The 14,767-nt window shown below is 40.8% G+C and overlaps 1 protein-coding gene across 9 annotated transcripts in view; it reads right to left on the reverse strand.

The window, feature by feature from the left end:
- Positions 1 to 14,767, reverse strand: part of FAM169A (family with sequence similarity 169 member A) — a 62,580-nt gene that overhangs the window by 4,034 nt on the left and 43,779 nt on the right. For 5 of the 9 annotated variants that reach the window (XM_070743163.1, XM_070743172.1, XM_070743167.1 and 2 more), the window contains exons 6-12: positions 11,703 to 11,882; positions 10,248 to 10,376; positions 8,940 to 9,055; positions 7,812 to 7,866; positions 2,736 to 2,868; positions 1,351 to 1,516; positions 19 to 234 (exon numbers count right to left, since the gene is read on the reverse strand). In XM_070743163.1, the coding sequence (XP_070599264.1) occupies positions 19 to 234; positions 1,351 to 1,516; positions 2,736 to 2,868; positions 7,812 to 7,866; positions 8,940 to 9,055; positions 10,248 to 10,376; positions 11,703 to 11,882 (995 nt within the window). The remainder of the gene's footprint in view (positions 1 to 18; positions 235 to 1,350; positions 1,517 to 2,735; positions 2,869 to 7,811; positions 7,867 to 8,939; positions 9,056 to 10,247; positions 10,377 to 11,702; positions 11,883 to 14,767) is intronic. The other 4 variants (XM_070743165.1, XM_070743169.1, XM_070743170.1 and 1 more) reach the window with 1 other exon arrangement.

The raw sequence follows: 14,767 nt of genomic DNA on the forward strand, positions 1-14,767 counted from the left end.
ATTTTAACATTCCCTCACCTTATCTGAAATATTGTCATCATTGTCTTCAGTGGATTTTTCTGAAGGCTCAAGGATTAGTGGGACAATTAAAGTTAAAGTTGCTTCTTCTGAATTGTCTGGTTGTAACTTTGATTCTCCATCCAGAACTTCATTTGCTGTGGATCCTTCAGTTACTATTGATACCTTGATAGCATTTTCCATTATTTCTCCATTAATTGGCTCTATATCTGTTTCCTAAAAAACAAAAATAGCATATGAGCCCATCAAAGTGATGCATCCATGTAGAATCAATCAGAAGAATTCAGACACAACCAGACATTCACACTGTAGGACTGAAAACTTATCTGAATAATTATTTCCTGAATGCATTCTCTTATTTCCACTACTGTATATCCAAAATGAGGGGGATGAAAACAATTTCGGAATGACTGCAGCCCTTTCTGAATCTTAAGATTTTTGTAAAGTCTTCTCAAATATTACTTTTTCTATGGGCAGCCAAGGCCAATGTTAAATAAAAGCTGTCATAATGCTTTATTTCTAATAATGGATAGAAATAGCTTTACTAATCAATCTGGCTTCTGCCATGAGCCAGAGAAAGACTATACTCTGTGACTGTTAGGAACATCATCTAGGTGACATTAAAGTATTATTATTTGTATCCTTCTTCCTTTGTCAGTCCTCCCCTTTTTGCCCACTCTCTCGATCCTGTATCTTTATACTCCTAGCTGCTAAACTTTATGACAAGGAATGCCCCTTTTTTAAAATGGTGTGTAATCTTATGGAAGACCACTGTCACAGAGGCAGGATTAAAAATACTAGTAATACATAATCTGTACTTTTAAAGTTATCAGCATAGGACCAGATTACCTCCGAGACCGCTTTCCGCCGCACGAAACACAGCGTCTGGTCAGGTCCCACAGAGTTGGCCTCCTCAGGGTCCCATCAACCAGACAATGTTGGCTGGCGGGATCTAGGGGAAGAGCCTTCTCTGTGGGGGCCCCAGCCCTCTGGAATCAGCTCCCCCCCCCCCCCCCGGCAATTCGCACTGTCCCTACTCTCCTTGCCTTCCGAAAAAGTTTAAAGGCCCATCTTTGTCACCAGACCTGGGGTCATTAGATCTTTCCCCCCGACCAACGAGTGTTTTTAGTGTGTTTCATGGAGTGAATGATAATGAATGTTTTAAATTATATTAGGATTTTTAGGTTTTTTTAATTATATTAATTGGATTTAGATGTACTATTATGTTTTCTGATATATATATTGTCAGCCGCCCTGAGTCCTCGGAGAGGGGTGGCATACAAATCCAATTACTGTAATTAATAAATAAATTAAACAAATAAGTCGTCGTACCTCTCTATCATCTTGCTTCTCTGATGGAATACACTGCTGGAGTGTTTCTTGGACTAACTGTTTTGAATTCTCCACTAACTTTTCCTGCTCACTGTCCATTACTTTTTCTTCCATCTCATCTATCAATTCTTCTGAATGTTCAGATACATGAGCAATAGGATCCAGTCTATGCAACAGAAGAGAAATAACAAAAATACATGTAGAACAGCCAATAGCAACTGAGCAATACCGAAATGCACACAACTTGATTTTTAGGACTGTATGAAGTTATATGCATTATGTCCTAGCAAAGAGCAATTGTTAGCACCTTCAGATCTGGGTTATTCAAGCATGCAGGAAAAACACTAGGCAAAGAATGCTATTTTGTAACACAACACCGACAAAACCTACCTAGTGTTTTCCATCCACAACTTGGGATGGGTTATGACTTACAGTCATCCCAGGTGAAATATCTAGTCTAATATTTAAACTCTTTTTGATTTTTCCCAATGCTGAGCTTTTTGTAACATCTTTCCTGGTGAAGAGTTCTGGAGAACTTTAAAAATTTCAAGAATGCTTTTTATTATTTTGTTTGAACTTGATAAAAGCTATTTCCTTTATGCAGCTTTAGATTCATTTCCTGAATTTCACAGTTTAATAGTAATAAATAAAGTGTTCTGAAACTTCATATTGTGCAGAATGCGGCCGCAAAAGTAATCATGGGCTTTCCTAGATATGCCCATGTCTCATCAACAGTGGCTGCTGATCAGTTTCCGGTCACAATTCAAAGTATTGGTTATGAACTATAAAATCCTACATGGCATCAGGCCAGAATACCTTTGGGACCGCCTTCTGCTGCACAAATCCCAGCGACCGATTAGGTCCCATAGAGTTGGCCTTCTCCGGTTCCCGTCAACAAAACAATGTCATCTGGTGGGACCCAGGGGAAGAGCCTTCTCTGTGGTGGCCCCGGCCCTCTGGAATCAACTCCCCCCGGAGATTAGGACTGCCCCCACTCTCGTCTTTCGCAAACTTCTGAAAACCCACCTTTGTCACCAGGCTTGGGGAAACTGACATACCCCAAGCTGTTACATTTCATGTATGGTTTGTCTGAACTGTATGATTGTTTTTTATAAGGGTTTTAAAATTGTTTTTAATACTGGATTTGTATCTCATGTATTATTTGTTGTGAGCCGCTCCTAGTCATTGGAGAGGGGCGGCATACAAATCTAATAAATTATTATTATTATTATTATTATTATTATTATTATTATTATTATTATTATTATTACTATTACTACTATACATTATTCAGTGTGAAGTGACATACTGCCTTTCTGTACAAATATATGCAAGGCCTATTTAGATATTTTTCATTTGTAATTTTATTGAATCACATACTATACCTGTTTCCAGATGTTTCAGAAGTATTTGCATCTTCAGTTTCAGAAAGTCCGGGTTCTTCAATTCTTTTTCCCAACTTTGGACGTTTCAAATTATTGCTTCGTGATCGAGTAGGAATTGGCAAAACAGTAATTTCTGGAGAAGCAAAAACCACATCAAAACCTAACTTCGTATATAAATAATACCAAGATATATGACAAATTCAAAATACAGTGATCCCCCGGTTATTGCGTTCCCGACCATTGCGAACAGGCTAATTTGCGATTTTTCAACCCGGAAGTCAAAACACCATCTGCGCATGCGTGCCCTTTTTTTCTATGGGCACGCATGCGTAGATGGCGCCGGGCAGATCAGCTGCTGGGCGGCTTCCCTGGGTCTTCCCCCTCTTGCTGGCGGGAGGGCGAAGCCCCCCCCAGCACCCGCTCGCCCGCCGTTCGCCCGGCCACCCGCCGTTCGCCGCTCGCCCGCCCTTCGCCCGGCCACCCGCCGTTCGCCCGCCCTTCGCCCTTCGCCCTTCGCCCTTCGCCCAGGAAGTTCGCCAGGAGTCAGCGGAGAAGCCGCGCGCCTGTTTTAAAAGATCGGAGCCGGCCTGGGGGGGCTTTCCAGCAACCCCCGAGCCCCCAACCCGGGCTCGGGGGTTGCTGGAAAGCCCCCCCAGGCTGGCTCCGATCGTTTTAAAACAGGTGCGCCGCTTCTCCGCTGACTCCTAAAGCGGGGAAGTTCGCCAGGAGTCAGCGGAGAAGCGGCGCGCCTGTTTTAAAACGATCGGAGCCGGCCTGGGGGATCGGAGCCGGCCTGGGGGGATGGGAGCTGGCCTGGGGGGGCTTTCCCTTTCAGAGCGGGCGAGCGGCGGGCGCGGCAGCAGCGAGGAGTTTGCGTGGGTGGCGGGGAAACCCCAATCTTCGGCTCCTCGCTGCTGTGGCGGAAGTAAAAACACCATCTGCACATGCGCAGATGGTGTTTTTACTTCCGCAGCGCTACTTCGCGAAAACCCGATCATTGCTAGGGGTCCTGGAACGGAACCCTCGCAATGATCGGGGGATCACTGTATATAATTTAACAACGTGTTACTAATGTCTAAGAGGTATTTTTACCCCTCTTTGTAAACACTTAAACATCTGGTGTGTCAATTTTGAAGGTATTTCAATCCGATATCTGGAGGCAGTTTAAATATGGATGGAGTGGAACAGATTTTGATTCAAAACTAAGTTGATGTAGCTGTTTGGCCCTCAATGTCAGGGATGTTACTGTTGTGAGTGGTCCACAATCAGCTCAGTTAGTCACAGATTCTGAGGAGGATGAACTGGGTCCATCTTGGTACCCTAGGCCAATATTCTTGACAACTGAGTCAGAGAGTGAGAGTGAGGGAGAATTGGAACCTGCGAAACCTGGAGAACCACAGAGACTGAAGAAACCCCAATGATAGTAATGTCTGACTAAGAGAAGAAGAGGAACATTGGGAATCAGGAGCCCCTTTTAGTTACCAGGGTCAGAAGGTCACGAAGCAGCCAGGAATATCTTTATGGGAAAATAATAATAATAATAATAATAATAATAATAATAATCTCAGGGACCGCCTTCTGCTGCATGAATCCCAGCAGCCAGTTAGGTCCCACAGAGTGGGTCTTCTCCGGGTCCCATCAACTAAACAATGTCGCTTGGCGGGACCCAGGGGAAGAGCCTTCTCTGTGGCGGCCCCGGCCCTCTGGAACCAACTCCCCCCAGAGATTAGAATTGCCCCCACCCTCCTTGCCTTTCGTAAGCTGCTTAAAACCCACCTCTGCCGCCAGGCATGGGGGAACTAAGATAATCTTTCCCCCTAGGCCTTTACAATTTTATGCATGGTATATCAGTATGTATGTTTGGCTTTTATAATGTAATGGGTTTTTAACTGTTTTTAGTATTGGATTATTATTATATGCTGTTTTATTGCTGTTGTTAGCCGCCCCGAGTCTGCAGAGAGGGGCGGCATACAAATCCAATCAATCAATCAATCAATCAATCAATCAATCAATCAATCAATAAACAAACAAACAAACAAACTTATTAGATTTGTATGCCGCCCCTCTCTCTCTTGTAGAAGGTAAGTCTATAAAAGAAAGTCTAAAGTTATATCTCTAGGAAACAGTTGACCACACCCAGACAGTATATAAGGATTTATGAGTAATAAGGCGTGGAGATTCAACGTTTATAATGGAAAAGATTCTAGATCCAGGGTTCCAGAAATGCTTTGCTGGCAAATTGCTGTTATCCCTTTAAATTCATCGTGCAGAGATCCATCTGTCTGAGGAAAGCCTGAAGCTTTGTAAGTGTGTGTTTAAAAAGACATTAGAGCACTGAAGAATGTCTAAATTGGATTTTGCTCCTGGCCGAAGCCGTTCGTTATCTATTAGTCAATTTGTCTGGGAAAGCTGCCAACATGGACTGAGAGCCTGACCTTGTTTTTGTACAAATCATTTTTTAAATATAGATGTGTTTGTTTTGAATTTTCTGCGAGTGGGTTCTCCTGTGTTCCGATCTGGGTAGGCCCAAACAGAACAGTTACCATCCTTGGTCTTGAAGGGGACTTCACTTCCCCATTCTAGACTGGTGCACAACTTTGTGATCCTTCTGGACTTGCTAAAAAATCAAGTGGCAGTTGTGGCTGGGAGGACCTTTGCACAAGTACAGATTGTGCGCCAGTTTTGTCCTTTCTTTGATGGGAGAGATTTAGGAAACCGTCACTCATATTCTAGTCTCCTAACAACTGGATTATTGCAGTACACTCTACATGGGGCTGACCTTGAGGAGCACACAGAACCTACAGCTAGTTCAAAATATCTTAGCACAAGAGAAACAGGGACTTTTTGATGTAGCCATAGGTCACTACTGCTACCCAAGCTTTATTGGTTGTCGGATGGCTTCTGAGGGCAATTCAAGGTGCTATCATTGTTATTACCCTGTTTCCCCGAAAAGAAGTCACCCCCAAAAGTAAGACGTAGGAGAGGTTTCGTAGAATTGCCTAATATAAGGCATCCCCAAAAAGTAAGACGTAGGAGAGGTTTCGTTTCGCAGCGTTCCCGAACAGAACATAAATAACACATATTTGAAGAAAGTATAATAGTTGTACATGGAAATAATGGTACGGTAGTAGTAAGAAATTCTTGATAGGATTCACAGTTTGTCTGGTTATGCTGGTTTGTGTTGACAACTACTGTACAGTATATAATAAATGTTCTTTTTTTTTTTGTTCAGCAATAAATGTGAATACTTCTTCATTGGGAAAAAAAATAAGACACCCCCTGAAAATAAGACATAGCACATCTTTGGGAGCAAAAATTAATATAAGATGCTGTCTTATTTTCGGGGAAACAGGGTAGCTACAAAGCCCAATATAGCATAAGGCTAGATATCTGAGGGACCTCTTGTCTCCAATTCTTTGTGCTTGCACAGATGGCATAATCCAGGTTTACTCTATTAAATGTTGTCATCTTCTAGGACTGAAGAAGTATGTCTCCTCTGTCATGGTCCCTGCCCTCTGGAATAATATTCTGCCTAAGGATATTTCCTTCCTGCCTAGGGTCCTAGAAACCTCTTAAAACTTGGGTTGATGTGTCAATGTATTACTATATTTATGAGGCCCTCTTATTTGATTTGGATTATTTACAGTAAATAACCCAAATCAAACAAGAGGGCCTCATAAATATAATAATATGAAGCAGATATTAAACGAGGCAGGAAATCTTAGGGATATGATTTGCTGGCCAATTTGGGGAAGCTACGCAGCTCCTTATTGCTGTAATTACTATTTGTACTGTTAGGCAAAATGGCCCCTGGAGAGGGCAGAACTGCAGGGAGTCCTTCGTTAAAGGAATGTTTAGGCCATCAACTGATAAAGAATGGAATGTGGGAATTTCTCTAGCTTGCAATTCTCTGCAAGGGCTGCCATTGGGTTAGGATGGAGCTGGTGGGAAGACTTCTATTATAGGTCTAGTTGGGTTTGCAGTGGCTGCAGTTTTCTGGGCCAGGGAGGTCGATTTGGGTCTGAGCAAAGAAAGGAGCTGGGTTTGACTTTGGCCATAGTCTTTGGCATGTGTGCACATGCCAAAGACGTGAGATTTTGCTTCTGTGCATGCACAGGAAGCGAAATGTCACGAGGGGGCACACACACACACACACACACGTGAAATTTCGACCTTTTTTTGCTTCCGTGCATGCGCAGAAGCAAAATCTCGCTCGGTTGCACACGTACACGGAGATGCCGAGATGCACGCACAGTTCAATTTTCGCTACCAGTACGATGGCGTCGACCATATGGGTAGGAACCCGCTACTGCATGTGACTACCAAATATATAATTTTACATTTTCCCATTTTTTTAATTTTTAACACAGTTGATTTTTAAATTGCATTGTTTTTGTTCCAACCCATACTAAGTAGGGGGAGTACTGTTTTCTCTGACCAAATGCTTCAAATATGTAAGGGCCAAAAGGAGGCTTTGTAGACTTGTTTTTATCATTATCAATGTTCCCCAGAAGAAAAGATGTAGGCTGAAAAGTCCTATACAGGACTGGAAGGAAGGGGAAATGCCAGATAATAGAATCTTCCAAGGAGACATGAGGGCAGCCAATAACCATCTTATCAACAGTACTACACCAGGAATGAAGTATCAGAGAGCTCTGGGGAGCAGAGACAATGCGGCCCCCTTTCATCTCACGCTCAACCACAGTCCAGCTGTCTCCAGCCTTACAGCCATGATATGAACCTTACTATTGATTTGATTTTTTCCACCCATATTCTGAAGTTTTCTGCAGTTGTACTATCAAAATAAATTACGTTTCTTTGTTTTGTGTGTGTGTTTTGAGGGAGGGAGGGGTAGGGAGAGAGAGAGAGGGAGGGAGAGAGGGAGACCGCACCCAAACTGTGGAGTTTGGAAGCAGGGAGAAAATAAATGAATATTTTATAAAACACATACACATAATTCTCCTCTATTAATAAGCTTCCTTTTGAAGTACAACCTCTAATCATATGCATTCACGAACAAAGTGAATAATAAAAGAAGAATCTTTTCCAAAAAAGATGCCTACTGCATTTTTTTACCTTCAGAGGTTCCTTCATATACATCAAAGCCATCTTTATTTGTATGGACATCAACCTAAAAACAGGAAGAGTTAAGTTTATAAATCCATAACATAAACCCAAAACTCTTTAAAGTAAATCACTGCTAATAGATTTCTTCCATTTATTCAGTTACATATCCATACCGATTTTTACTTTATTATACAAAATGTCAATATAAAAAGTTAAAATACAGAATTTAAAGAGAGGAGAAGAAGGGGTGGGGACTTGGAAATTTAACATATATGAGAGAATTAGAGAAATACAAAATGTTTAAACTATACTGCTCAAAAAAATTAAGGGAACACTCAAATAACACATCTTAGATCTGAATGAATGAAATGTTCTCATTGAATATTTCATTTGTACAACTATTTCATTTGCACAACAGCATGTGAAATTGAGTGTCAATCAGCGTTGCTTCCTAAGTGGACAGTTTGATTTCACAGAAGTTTGATTTACTTTGAGTTATATTCTGTTGTTTAAGTGTTCCCCCTTTTTTTTTTGAGCAGTGTATATTTCACCAGAATCTTCATCAGTACAGTCCGAGATAATCTATTAGGAAAACACTGTTAATATTAGCTAAATGATGTCCAACCTTTTTTCCTTTATGGTTTTTATAGATTTGAATGGTGGGGAAGATTAAAGGCTTCCATCCCATTTTTACTGCTAAAAATTGAAAAATCACACCTATAAAATTGCAATTTCCTGATGATTTTTTGACAGTGCAATTTGGAGAAATGTCACATACTGCTGAAACTGGATTAAATTCAGGATGCACCTGTAGCTGTCTTCGGCATTTTTCTGCCCTGTTTACCACAGTGCTACACAATCTGAGACCTTCTTTGCAGCCCGTAAACAGAACAGCACTAAACATTACTGCTTCAAGTCTAATTCTACATGTATACTTTATTTACACAAGAATATTATAAACTCGGGGGGTGGAGGGTGGACAAAGCAATGCAAGTTAAAATTGGATATTGTAAGAAGTTTCCCATTTTTCTACTTGAGTAAAAACATTAAGGATTTTGAAAAGGCCAATTTAACAAAACCATATATGCATAGATATAAAACAGAGCAATAATTCAAAGGAAGCTATTTTATACCTACACTTAAGTGTGTTTCACTGGGGTCCACTGCCTGTTCATGCGATGGGCTGTTATCTGTGGCAGAGTGCAGAAACCATTCCTCCTTCTGGGAAGTGTTGGCTTCCAATTGCAAGGCTTCTTGTTCATAGGAAAAAATAAAATAAAAATATAACCATTACAAAATATTAACACCCACCCACCCCCAGTATCTGTTAATAATAAATTTCTTTTTTTCTTTTTTTCTGTGGGCACACTTAACTAAAAGAGCGGGCCCTGTTTTCTTTTCCACTAGAACCATTATGAAAACCCCCATTTAGCCAACTATACAAAGGTGTACAATAGTCCTTAAAGGTGCAGAACTCTGAGCCCATCTAGAAGGCCGGGGTGGGGCAACTCACCATGGCCCTCTTGCCACAAGACAACTCTCTACAGGATAACTCACTGCAGGACACCTCCTTGTGGGTTCCCTTGGCAAGCTGTGTATAGTGAGTTAGCCACAGCAGGTTGTCCTAGACCTAGAAGCTGGGACTTCTTATGGCAGCATAATATTTATTATTTTATTATTTGTTTTATTAATTGGATTTGTATGACACCCCTCTCCGAGGACTCGGGGTGGCTTACAACATATAAAGAACAGTGTACATCCAAATCCAATTAATTAAAGTCAATAGTCTAAAAAACCTGAAAAACCAATTAAAATGCTCTCATACCCATTCAGTCAGCAAACTCACAATATATTTGTCGGCCAGGGGCAGTGTCTAATGAGCCCAGGTCTGGTGGCATAGATGAATCTTCAGACTCTTACGAAAGGCGAGGAGGGTGGGGGATGTATAAATCTCTGGGAGGAGCTGATTACAGAGCCCCCCCCCCACACACAGAGAAGGCTCTTCCTCTAGGTCCCACCAAATGACACTGTCTAGTTGACGGGACCTGTAGAAGTCCGACTCTGTGGGACCTAACCAGTCACTGGGATTCATACGGCAGGAGACGATCCCGTGAGTAATCTAATCCCATGCCATATAGGTCATAACCAACACTTTGAATTGAGTCCGGAAACCAATTAGTAGCCAATGCAGACCGCAGAGTATTGGAGAGACATGGGCGGCTGCATTCTGCACAATTTGTAGTAATCTTCTACCTACAAATCTATTCTGGTTCCCTTAACCAAGCAAACTTCCTGCAGTTCCACAACTTGGTTCACAACGAAGTTTGTCTTTGCTGTTCTTAAAAAACAGAAATCTTTCTAGAACCTCAGGAAAATACCCACAGGCTAGTGAAAATTCTCAGTCTCCATTTTTGTCCAACTGCATTATCTGTCAACCCCTCCTACCTTTGAGTTTTAAACTTTCTCTCTGCAAAGCAGTAGTTATAGGTGTTCGCTGGTGCCAGTGGCCTACGCCTTCAACTTCCCACAGAAGGTCACCATCCCCTGGATACTTTTCAAAGTACTTCTGGCAAACTGAGCAAGATAAATAGAACTCATTCAGTAAACCATCCAGATTTGTTTTTATTTTATTTTACAAGTTTCCCACTCTCTCTCCCAAAATATGGCAGCATTAAAAACCTAAGTGTGACATACACAGAAGCACAAGCAGCCTGCAGTTTGTAGAGAACAGGTGCATAAGGTACACCTATCCTGGTTGAGTGCAACTGCTTTAAAAGCCACAGACAGCTCTTGGACTGCTAAATGTTTGCCTTGAATAATGTACCAATGAAAGCAGTGATGAATATAAGTAATTGATTACCTAGGACAGTGGTAGCGAACCTTGTTTCCCTCAGGTGCCGAAAGAGCATGTGAGTGCACTATCACACATGTGTAAGTGCCCAGAAACGGCCTGTTTTCCAACTTCTGTTAGGCCCAGTAGGATCGCTCCAAAGGCTTCCCTGTGGCTAGGGGAGAGTAAAAACACCTTCTCCTATTCCCCTGGAGGCTCTCTGGAAGCCAAAAACGCCCTCCCAGGCGATTTGTCTAAGCCAAAAATCAGAGGGCCGGCAACAAACATGCACATTGGAGCTGCGTTAGGGCAACACCTCGCATGCCAGCAGATATGGCTCCACATGCCACCTGTGCCATAGGTTCGCCATCACTAACGTAGGATGTTAAAACTCAGGTAGTACAGTAATCCCTTGCTATTTCACGGTTCATCTTTCACGGATTCACTATTTCACGGGTTTTCAAAGGGGGCTTAAATCCATTAAATCCATTAAAAATTTTAAATCCGTTAAAAATTCATAAAATTCTTCTACAGTCCTACTGTACTCTATTAAAGAAACTGGTAGGATATCAAATGTAGTTCCAGCTGAGAAACATTATGGAATGACTGTTTAATGCAAAGGGTGGGTTTTAAAAGTCCAAATTTATTTATTTATTTATTTATTTACTTACTTACTTACTTACTTACTTACTTACTTACTTACTTACTTACTTACTTACTTACTTACTTACTTACTTATTAGATTTGTATGCCGCCTCTCTCCGAGGACTCGGAGCGGCTTCGTTAAATACTCATTAAATACATTAAAAAATACCTTTCCTCTACTTCACAGAAATTCGTTTTTCACGGGTGGTCTTGGAACACATCCCCAGCGAAAAACGAGGGATTACTGTACTTTAAAAATGTTCTTAAAACATTACAGGCATTACCTAAATTTCTCAGACATTTGGTTTTTGTGTGTACAAGGATGGACTTGAAGCTAAAATAAATGATAGCAGCAAGAATGCAACATCAAACTCTATTCCTAAATTGCAAAGAGTGAACATTCTGAAATATCTTGCAGGTCTTACCGGTATGCATGAAAGATGTTAAAGGGAAACGCAAACCAAGAGTATCTTCTGTGGAAGAAGCCACAAAATCTTCCAGCATCAGAACCCCATAGTCTTTGCTCTGATATTTCTTCCTCACAAACATTGTGTCCAGGACAGGTAGCTGGTAGCTCTGAGTAAGAAAGGCACTACAAATGCTCCCTGCAAAGACAACAGTCAATTCTAATTAGCATTTCAGGAGTCATCATCTTTACATACCTGAGGCATTTTATTTCCCTAAAATAAATTTTCAAATATGCATACCAAGGGTTCTGGGCAACAATAATAAAATACATGAAATCTACAAACGTTTTAGACTTTAGAAGACAGATTAAAATATGTTTTTGGACTTTAGTAACAATAGTTGGCTCCATAATATTGGCAATGCAATCAATCACCCTGCTCTAAAATCCACTGTGTTCTTTTAGATCATTATAAAGGGATCTTTTGTCCTTTATACTGGACCTGTCCTGATTATTGTGCATGTAACTCAAGCAAAATCCAAATAACAGTTTGTAGAGATAATGAGCCTATTACTTTTCAACTGGCTCTTCACATTATTCAAATTGGAACAAGTTAAAATATCAGGTTATGCATTATGAAACCATACAGTCTGGTTTTGTTTTTAAAAATCTCCTTTTATATCCAGGAATCTTAGTCTTCCCTAAACTTTTTAGGGATTTTTTTTAGGGAATTTTTATCAAAAATCCGGGAAGAGGGGTTATATCTTCTTATTGCTACCATACCTACACCAGACCAGGCGTTACCAAACTGATAACATGAGTACAGATGACAAGACCCTATATACAATCAGGGTTGGCAAACTAGGAGAAAGTAGTGTAAAAGCAGCCTACTATGGAATTTGATCCTCACTTGTTCTAGCCTGCAAGTAACAAAGGAGTCGGTTAGGCTAAACTGCTCTCTACTAATAGGAATATACAATTCCAAAAATGGGCAAGCCAACCCTCTAATCTGTCTAAAACTTCTGCACGAAATTTATTCAAGAAGGTCCAAATATCAGCAACTAAAACAAAAGAACCCCTTGCCATCTGCTTTTTACCCTCCCGCAAGGTTTGGCAAGTCATGGCAGAAGGGAGGGCCATCTGGCCAAATATCAAGTTTCTAAGACTGTCAAGGCCATATAATTTGTTGCACTTGGCAACTGATTTCCTTGGAAATTAAGAGAGGGAAAGGGAGAGAGAGGGGGGGAAAAACAAGGGAAGTCTGCACTAAGGCCCTCAATTAAAATAGATTAAAGTCCATGTGAGAATAGCAGTAAAGGAACAAAGACACCGGTGATTCCGTTCCATCTCTTAGCTGTCTGTAAAGACATGGAAATGAGTCTATAGCTTTAAATAGGATTTAATTTAAGATGTCAAGAATTAGCAAAGGAGTTTGGTGACATCAATCTCACTCAACTGCATTTCAATCTGGGTAAGTAGATTTGAGAGCTGAGGAGATAACCCTGCCTTAATTTGTAAGGATTTATTTTCCTTTTCTATTCTTTTTTCATTGATTTCCAACTTTGAGTGTCCATATTTGGCATTGAGAACAGAAATAAACATATATTCTCATAATGTGCATAATGTTACCACTGTATCTCAGTCTGAACCAATATAGAAACATAGAAACATAGAAGATTGACAGCAGAAAAAGACCTCATGATCCATCTAGTCTGCCCTTATACTATTTCCTGTATTTTATGGATATATTAATGTATCCTGTATTTTATCTTAGGATGGATAATTAATATGATTAATTAAAGATAACAGTGCTGAGAAGCTTGACATCCGTGTTCTGGAGATGTAGAATCACAAATGGAAGCTCAAAACCTTCCATAGACTTCTGTCATATTGTATGACAAATGTTATATCAATACAGAGTTGCAGTAAAAGCTTGGGTTGGAGCCAATAAAATGAAACTCATCAAGATATATGTAAATATTTTTTTCTGAACTAGAAAACTTTAAGGATCACCTCTTTCTATAAATTAATTTTGTTATAAAGCTGCTTCCTAGGCCCCCAGGACCATATGATTTCTATAAAGATATACTGCTCAAAAAAATAAGGGGAATACTCAAATAACACATCCTATATCTGAATGAATGAAATATTCTCATTGAATATTTCATTTGCACAACAGCATGTGAAATTGACTGTCAATCAGAGTTGCTTCCTAAGTGGACAGTTTGATTTCACAGAAGTTTGCATTACTTTTTTTGAGCAGTGTACTTTTACAAGTTTATGCTACCTTCAGGGGTAGTAATCAGGTTGATAGTAGTTTCGCCAACAGCAAACCCTACCATCATCACTAATAACCCCAACCAGCTCCTAAGGAATGTTCTGTTCTATATCCTACTGAAAAAGTAAAAGTGTTCCTTGCCATTTCCAAAATAAAAATGCAAGATGTTGTGGTTGGCTCTGGGCCAGCTCCTGCAACAGGGAATTTGGATATTGGTTTAGGAGAATCCTCAGGTTCCCAGAGACTTGTCTTACTGCCATCAGCTTCTGACAGTGAATAGTCTTGCCAAGGTCAGGCGCTGGGGGAGAAGAAGAATCAGATAGAGAGATGGATGCAGCCAGTCCATTAGTTAATGACCCCATTAGTGGGTCATCGGACTCACAGGAGGATCGGTGGATAGATGCCAGAATGCGCAGGCTCATGGCTAGAAGGGACCAACTGCGCAGGTATCGTCAGAGATAAGGGAGAACACCTGTGGCTGAGGCAATTAGGCTAATGAGGTTGCTGATAAATTGCCAGCATTTCAGAGAGCGCATGTGGGAGTTTATCCTTTTGGAGAAGGATACGTCGTGCTTGCATTGTTCCTGGACTTTCACAGACTTTTTGGGATATTTCACAGCTAAGTAAATCTTGTGGACTCGCTTAAAGAGGTTTGGCTGTGACGCTCTCACAGCTGCTCTTATCTGCTCTGTTTGTTTTTGTCTCTCACAGCTTTCAAGGACTGTTATCTGTGTGTGAGCTAATTTGCTCAGCTTAAAGTGCATGTGCACAGCATTATTTTGGATAAACTGCTTTTCTGTTTACTC

Source organism: Erythrolamprus reginae, chromosome 2 (genome assembly GCF_031021105.1).
Source record: "Erythrolamprus reginae isolate rEryReg1 chromosome 2, rEryReg1.hap1, whole genome shotgun sequence".
NCBI lineage: Eukaryota > Metazoa > Chordata > Lepidosauria > Squamata > Dipsadidae > Erythrolamprus > Erythrolamprus reginae.